At 45.1% G+C, this 8746-nt stretch overlaps 1 protein-coding gene across 1 annotated transcript in view; it reads left to right on the forward strand.

The window, feature by feature from the left end:
- Positions 1–8746, forward strand: part of Rragd (Ras related GTP binding D) — a 48779-nt gene that overhangs the window by 20141 nt on the left and 19892 nt on the right. The window contains exon 2 of the mRNA XM_023711914.1: positions 2441–2736. Coding sequence (XP_023567682.1) covers positions 2441–2736 — 296 coding nt within the window. The remainder of the gene's footprint in view (positions 1–2440; positions 2737–8746) is intronic.

Raw genomic sequence — 8746 nt, forward strand, 5'->3', positions numbered from 1 at the left:
GAGATTATTAGACTTTTATTGTTTACACAGTTTTCAAATATTTTCCCATTTTGTTGGTTGTCTTTTAAAATTTTCATGAAGTCCAATATATCTGTTATTTCCATCTAGGATTTTTGTGCTTTTGTTGTCATAAAGCTAAGAAACCATTGCCTAATCCAAGGATACCACAATTTATGTTTCTTCCTAAGTATAGTTTTAGCTCTTATGTCATGTGTTGGGTGCATTTTGAGTTAACTTTGTGCATGATACAAGGTAAGGGTCATCTCTATCGTTCTGCATGTGGATAATGAGGTGGTCCTGCATCTTTTTTTAAATTAGTCCTATTTTTAGTAATTTTAGGTCCTTTCTTTCATGATAACAGTACTATCGGATGTTCATTATCAGTACCAATTCCATTTTATGGATTCTGAAACCAAATCTCCAAAGCTAAGTATCACTTGCAGGGTTAGATAGCTGAAGCTCCAGGTTTCACTAACTTCGAGGCCCTCCCTGACACACTGGGTTGCCCTCCCTATGCCTCTGTGCAGTGCACCAGCTCTTGGTCAAGCAGGAAGACTGCTTAGAAATGAAGCAAGGGGTTGCCTAGGACTAAAGAGCCTTGGGGAGCTAACACCACGTGTTCCAAACAAAAAAGGTGGACCCTGCAGGGGGCTGAACTCTTGCACCAGTTTCTCCTCTGATCCAGTAATGCTCACGCTTCTAGCCTTCTTGGCAGAGGATTTTAGGTTGAAGTTTTGTTACCGGGGATAGACTGGTGCTGCCCTTTTGAACTTCCTGTGGTGCTAACAATGTTTTGTTATCTGTGTTGTGCAGTTATGGTAGCCACTTGCCAGTGTGGCGATTGAAACCAAGGAACTAAATCACTTTTATTGTGGTAAAATATACACAATAGAGAATTTCTCATTGTTAAACACCCCTGCTGTCTTTTTTGAGACAGGGTATTGCTAGGTAGCCCAGGTGTCTGACCTTGGACTTGCTATAATCATCCTGCTTCACCTCCTTAGTGCTGGGATTATGGGCATGTACCACCACACCCGGCTTTCAATGAAATCCTTTCTGAGTGCGCAAATTGGTGGCAGTAAATGTATTCATGTTGGTGTACATTCATCACCTGCATCCACCTCTGGAACCTTTTCATATTCCCGGAACAGAAACACTTTATCCATTAAACAGTAACTCCTCATTCCCCCCTCCTTCCAGGTCCTGTAAACTGTGATTGTATCTTTTATGTCTGTGAATTTGATTACATATAAGAGGATCTGTATTTTATTTTTGTTATACTGAGGATTGAGCACAGGTTTGTTTTTTTTTTTTTTTTTGTGGAACTGGGGATTGAACTCAGGCCCTTGTGCTTGCCAGGGAAGCGCTTATTCCACTGAGCCATCTCCCCAACCCTGAGCACAGAGTTTTATGCATGCTAGGTAAACATATTTACATCTGAGCTATATTCCCAGGCCCTTGTAAATTTTTGACGCAGGGTCTCTAAATTGCATAGGCTGGTCTTCAATGTAAGATCCTCCTGTCTCAGCCTCTTGAACAAGTGGATTACAGGCATGTACCACTGTACCTACCTCTGAATTTCTAGTTTGAACCCATTCAGTGTAATTTAAATAACTGTGTATGGTTAGTTGCTGCCTTTCTGGGTGATACAGGCTGAAAGCCAGGACAGGACTAGAGCAGGTTTGTTCCTCACAGAATTTCTTTTAATTTTATTTTTATGTATTTGGTAGAGGATCTTACTACGCAGCTTGTAGTAATCCTCCTGTTTTCAGCCTCCCCAGCACTGGTATTGCAGGCATGTGCCACAAGGCTCCATCTCTGTGATGGGCTCAGTGAGCCCGAAGGCGGGGCTGGTGGGTCATGTGCCAGGGATCGAACCCTGGTCCCTGTGCTTGCCTAAGCAGGTGCTTAGTCTGCTGAGCTATCTCGCTGGTCCTCCTCACAGAATTTATATCTACTTTCTGATACAGTTTAAATCTGAATCATCTAGACCAGCCCCACTTTGTAGGCCTTTGTGGCCTGGTAGAGCACTGACCAGGAGAGGGAACTGAGAGAGCTGTAATTCAAATGCACAAGCGTTTCTGTAGCACATGGAGACTCTGACGCTGACGTAGAGAAAGACATTGCTCCAGAATGCTAAGCATTCTGCATTCTGCATTTTTCCATGGACGGTCCAGGAAATCTCTAGTCTTCGTATTCCAGAGTTCCTACTTGGGATGTGGATGTCCTCCCTGGGAGATGGCATAAGGTAGTGAAAAACATTTTTCAGTGTTTTGCACTTCCCAGAGCTGTCTCTTCTGAGCAGGAATTACTATTCCCTGTATTTGGAAGAGAAACATCATTTGTGAGTCATAAATCACATTCGAGGTGGAAGTGAAACTCCTCTAATTAACCACTGTGAAAACGACTCATCCTCGTTCTTGTTTTGTGGTTTCTCCAGTTCTGGACTTCAGCGATCCCTTCAGCTCTGAGGTGAAGCCGAGAATCCTGCTCATGGGCCTGAGGCGAAGCGGCAAGTCATCTATTCAGAAAGTTGTCTTTCACAAAATGTCTCCCAACGAAACACTGTTCCTGGAGAGTACTAACAAGATATGCCGGGAAGATGTTTCCAACAGCTCCTTTGTCAATTTTCAGATTTGGGACTTCCCAGGACAGATCGACTTTTTTGACCCCACATTTGACTATGAGATGATCTTCCGGGGAACAGGAGCACTGATATTTGTCATCGACTCCCAGGTACAGCTCATGTTTTGAGGGTTTGATGATCCTGTAGCCCCAGCAGAGGCAGGACCTCACCCTATCGCTATGGTTTCTGTTGGGTTTTTTAAATGTAGCACAGGGCTTTTTTTTGTGGCTGGCTCAGTGTACCTGGGGGCGGAGTGGCATGGCAAGTGGTGCCACGGTTCGAACTGCAGTCCCTGACGCTTGCCTAAGCAGGCGCTTTAGACCGCCGAGCTATCTCGCCAGCCCTAGCACAGGCCTTTTAACCAAACGGGTTTCTTCAGCCCCTCAGTCATAGCAAAGGAGAAAGCCTTATTCCATCCACCCCGACCAAGAGCCGTGTGACCGTTATGGAGCTCTGTACACCTCCACAGATCGCACACCTGGGGACCTTCACAGCTGGGGACTGTCCGGGCCGAGCACAGCAGATACATGTCTTCCCCCTCTGGCCTCTGGCACGCTTGCCCGACATCTCCAACAGTGCCCGGCCAGGCATGGTGGTGTGCACCTGTAATACTAGCACCTCCAAGTCGGACGCAGAAGTGTTGCTGTGAGCTCACGAGGAGCCTGAACTAAATAGTGAGACCCTGTCTCGAAAACCAGAAAAAAAATTCCTGTAGCTTAGACAGATAAATTTCTCAACACTTACACTGGTTCTCTGGAAAAAAAAAAGTTAACATTTAAAAATGTTTACTTGGAGGGGCTGGAGAGATGACTCAGTGGTCTAAAGTACCTACTTGGAACAAGCTCAGCAAAGCACAGGGACCGCAGTTCGATCCCCCAGCACCACATGCCAGCCAGCCTCGCCCCCTGGTGGGCTGGGCTGGCCACACATACACACACACACACACACAAATAAATAAATGTTAAAAAAAATGGATGTTGTTAAAAAAAATGTTTAAAAATGTTTACTTGGAGCCAGGAAGATGGCTCAGTAGGTTAAGTGCTTCCTTGGCAAGCACAAGGGCCCAAGTTCAATCCCTGGCTCCACAAAAATAAATAAATAAATAAATAAATAAAATAAAAATGTTTACTGTTTCCTGTGAAGATGAAAGGCTAAATGAAATTTTCTTTGCATCAAATAATTATTACTAATGTACAACTAAGATAACAAATATTTTTCTAAGAAAAAAAAAGGTGACTTTTTTTTTTTTGTGGAACCGAGGATTGAACTTAGGCCCTTGCCCTTACCAGGGAAGAGCTTATTCCACTGAGCCATTTCCCCGGTCCCCATAGGTGACTTTTAAAAAGCAAAATTGAGATAACTAGCTTTTAGGATGATAAATAGCAGAGTGTGGTGGAAAAACACCTATTCCTGCTACTCAGGAGGCTGAGCAGGGAAGATTGTGAGTTCAAGCCACGTGGGCAACTTAGGGAGCCTTCTGTTGAATGCAGGCAGGACGAGCTTCGAGTGGATAACATGAGCAAAGCCCTGGGTTCAATCTCCACTACTACAAAGAAAAAAAATTAAGATGGGTGGTTGATGTTTTTGTGCTTAGTTTATGTGTCTATGCTTGAATAAGACAGGATTGGGAGTAGTAGTTTTTATATTCTGGTTGTATAGATATAAGCACGGAGAAACTGTCTACAAGCAGCTTTTGTTGTAGCATTTGTTTTTTATACTTTTTTAAAAAAATTATTTATCTATTTGTGTGTGTGTGTGTGTGTGTGTGTGTGTGTGTGTGGCCAGCTCAGCCCACTAGGGGGCAGGGCTGGCTGGCATGTGGTGCTGGGGGACCGAACTGTGGTCCCTGTGCTTTGCCAAGCCTGCTCCAAGTAGGTGCTCTAGACCACTGAGCCATCTCACCAGTCCTTGTTGTAGCGTTTATCCAATAATTTAAAATCCTTCCATTACATTACCCACTTTTTTTTTTTTTTTTTGCGGAACGAGGGATTGAACTCGCCCTTGTGCTTGCCAGGGAAGCACTTACTCCACTGAGCAATCTCCCCAGCCCCTCATTACCCACTTTTCTACATGAAAAATTATTTTAGTAGTTTATCTGTAGACATCCTTGTAAGTCCTCCTGCAGCTTTGTTGGAAACAGAAATGGGACACCCGTGGCTGGTGAAGAGCCTTAGTCCCCAGCATTACTCATTGTCTTTCTTGGATTCACCTTAGCTTTGCACCAACTCTGTGACACCCAGGTTTTTTTACCCCGGGCCTTTCTGCTGTAATTGGGAAAGGGGAATTGGGGCAGCAGGATCACAGGTGCACCTCAGGCCGATCGGTTTTAGGGTGGGCACCTGTGGCCAGCTTGGGGCGCTGGTGCTCTGTGAACATTGCTGGTCAGTGGCCGGTGACTCGCCCCATACTGCAGGCTCCTCCAGGCTCTGCATTGTAGCTGTGTGTGTGTGTGGGTGGAGGGGGGAGTAAATGATACCAAGTCCTCCTGGTGTGTGCGAAACCTGCTCTGAAGTTCAGGGCTTGATAGTTCTCTGAAACTGCACCCGCAATTAGGTCAGCCAGCTGCTGCATGCACAACCCCTGTCTGAACACCAACCAGTCTCTTCTGGTGGGGGTAGGGAGGAGGGTTGTTGGGGTTGTTAGTAATCATGCTCCTGAGCCCCTACTGGGATAGTCATTGTCTGAGAAGACTGCGTGTTTATGAAGTTTTCAGCTTCAAGAGGCTGTGCCGGGGGCTGGTGAGATGGCTCAGTGGTCTAAAGCACCTACTTAGAACAAGCTCAGCAAAGCACAGGGACCGCGGTTCAATCCCCCAGCACCACATGCCAGCCAGCCCGCCCCCTGGTGGGCTGGGCTGGCCACACACACACACACACACACACACATAAATAAATAAAATTAAAAAAAAGAGGCTGTGCCGGGTAGCTGAGGAGCATGGTGTCAGTTAAAGTTCTTGCCACTTGTGGTGAGAATGCAGAGGAGGGACCCATTAGATCCAGGCCCTGATCGACGGACGGAATTTCTCACTTCTCTGGGCCCACCCGCAATGCGCGTGTTGGTCGTGCCGTGGACCCTACCGCTGCCCGGGGCACACTGCCCGCAGCGGCTTTCCTGGCTGTCCCTCTTGTGCCAACCTATTCCTGGCCCATCTGGGCCTTGGCAGTGGCCCCTGCCTTCCTGTCTCCATATGCCAGCACCATCAATCTGGGGAGCCTGGAGCCTTTGGGGGATGGAAAGGGCGCGCACATGCTCCAGGGAGGGGTTGCTCTGCAGATGGCAGCTCCTCTGAGCTCCGTTTCTGAGTCACTCCACACTGTGTCAGTGCTTATTTAGGTAGCAAATACAGTAGTTGTGCCTTCGAGTAAGTGGATTCCAACTGGATGACTTGTTGTTTCAAGCTAGTGGCTTAGTAGATGCTAAAATACTGTTGTGCTTGTGTAGCAGTTTATGTTTATAAAATTCAAACTTCCAATGTAAATCTACTTTCAATATTTATAATATGGCTGTAATTTGGCTAAAATAGGTACACTTGTCTATTTTTAGATTGCAACTGTAATTTGGCTTTAATTTCACCTAAGCATGAAAAAGGAGACCTTCTATCTGGGTTTGTACATGTGTTTCCTGTTTTAGTTTTGTTTCTTGTTTCTTTTTTTTTTTTTTAAACTGTAAGAGGAAGGTATGAGAATTGAGAAATATGTCTTTTTGTTACATTTTAGCAATGAGTGAGTCTGGGTATGTAGCTCAGCAGCACCAAGCACTTGTCTAAAATGCAGACGCCCTGGGTGCAGTCCCCAGCGCTACAAAATGAAATAGTATGAAAAAACATTGTTGAAAAAACACTGCCAGGGCCCGGGGAGATGGCTCAGTGGAATAAGCGCTTCCCTGGCAAGCTCAAGGGCCTGAGTTCAATCCCCGGTTCCGCCAAAAAGAAAAGTAAAAGAAAAACACTGTCATTTACTAAAAGTAAATAATAGTGTAAGCAGTTTCAGAGACATCTAATACTTTTCTGTGGAAAGCAGATGTAAAAATCACGTTTGCGGGAAGCTTTAAATGATGTGACTACGAGTACTAAGGAAAACTAGGGCTCAGGAGAGCACCTCAGTGGGGCGTGAGCGTCCTTGTCCTTTATTTCTAAGCAGTGCTTTTTGATCTGATGCCTCATGGATGTATATTTTGCCTGTGAATTCTTCACTATTACAGGACTGCCAGATAAGTGGGTCCCCAAGGAGAAAATGTGTCCTCACAGCATGTTGAGAAATAACAAAGAATGAAAGCATGTGTGAGTTCCTGGGACCTAACTGTGTGACACCCTCACTGCTCTGCACGGACCAAGGGACAAACCCCATTTCCTGAAAACACTGCATATGTGCCTCTGGGTGCCAGAGTCTCCACTGGACTTGTGTTCGCGATGATTGTGACCTGCTCACAATTGCTAGATCTAATTTCAGAGTAGAGAGTAGGGAGTATATTTTTCCTTTATTTTGTTTGTCACTGATGGCAGTAATGATCACTGTGGAAAGATCCCTCTGTTCTAATGAACCAAGTAGTTTTATCTTTTTGCAGTGCTGGACATTGAATCAGGGCCTCATGCATGCTAGGCAAGTGCTCTCCCACTGAGCTACATTCCCATTGTGCCATGTTCTTTTTTCTGATGTCACTTTTAGGTGCTGGGTGTGTGGACGTGCATGCCCTGGGGAATAAACCCAAGCTACATATCAAGAGCTTCTTTATTTTGAGCCAGGGTCTTGCTTGGTTTCCCAGACTGGACTCAAATTGGCCGTCCTCCAGTCTCAGTCTACCAGAACATGTGGGTTAATGCTGTGTGCCACCGTGCCTGGTTTTTATCGATTTTATTGATTTAGATTGGCGAATAGAATGTCCCAAAATATCCCGTTATATTGGCTTCCTTTGTTTTCCAGAATTGGAGTCATAATCACCTGGAGATACTGAGGGTGGTAGTAGTTAAGTCCTTTACGTTTCTTATAACAGATACATGTCCTCTTTTTGCTATAAAAGCAAGGGCTGTCTGCACTCTTTAAAGTAGCAGTAACTCAGAGATCTAGCCACCCCAGGTGCTGCTGGTGAGGGCCTGGAGCTTAGGCTCTGCCCAACACGGTCCGGTCACGTTTAAGGTGCTCATTGTCAGAACTGACAGGTGGGCTCAGGGTGAACTGTGTACCTGGGATACACATTACCACCTTATGGTGCGTGCTTGGAAACATTAGGGAGCCTCTTAGCAAGCAAGTACATGATGCGCTGTAGACCATCCATAAAAGGAAATGCCAGAATCATTAAAAGGGATTATTAGAGGTATGCACTTCAGCATTGGAAAATCTGCCTGACATAATGTTGAGCAAAAAAGGCATACATAGGGCTGAGGAGATGGCTCAGTAGAATAAGCACTTCCCTGGCAAGTGCAAGGGTCTGAGTTCAATCCCCGGGTCCACCAAAAAAAAAAAAAAAAAAAAAAATCCTGGCTATTTATGATAAATACTAGTCAGTTATCAGCTATTTATTTTTATATATATTTCTTCTAATTCTGTGGCTTACCTGTTCATTTTCTATTATTTTTATTTTTATTTATTTATTTTTTGCAGAACTGGGGTTTGAACTCAAGTCCTTGCGCTTGCCAGGGAAGCACTTATTCTACTGAGCCATCTCCCCAGTCCTCTATTTTCTTTCTTTTTTTTTTTTTTTCTATTTTTGTAATAGTGCTTTTTGATGAATAAATTTTAAAGTGCTGATGACATGTGATTTATTGGGGACCCCAGCAATGAGCCTCCCATCTCCTGGAGCAAGAGACAAAGTGGTAGCACAATGGCATCTGGCATGACCAGTTGTTCTTAGGAAGGATCTTGCCCTGGAGAGTCTGTTTTTTATGTATGTGGTACAAGGTCTCAATGCAGCTCAGACTCCTAGTGATCCTCCTGCTTTCAGCCTCCCCAGTGCTGGGATTACAGGTGTGCACCGCCGTGCCTGGCCTTGGTGGCTGGCTCATGGTACCTAGGGGCCAGAGCAGCATGTGGTGCTGGGGATCAAACCCCGGTCCCTGCGCTTGCCTAAGCAGGTGCTCAGTCTGCTAAGCTATCTTAATTTGTTTTGATTATGAACTAATATATA

This window comes from Octodon degus, unplaced genomic scaffold (assembly GCF_000260255.1).
Source record: "Octodon degus isolate 3935 unplaced genomic scaffold, OctDeg1.0 scaffold00022, whole genome shotgun sequence".
Classification (NCBI taxonomy): domain Eukaryota; kingdom Metazoa; phylum Chordata; class Mammalia; order Rodentia; family Octodontidae; genus Octodon; species Octodon degus.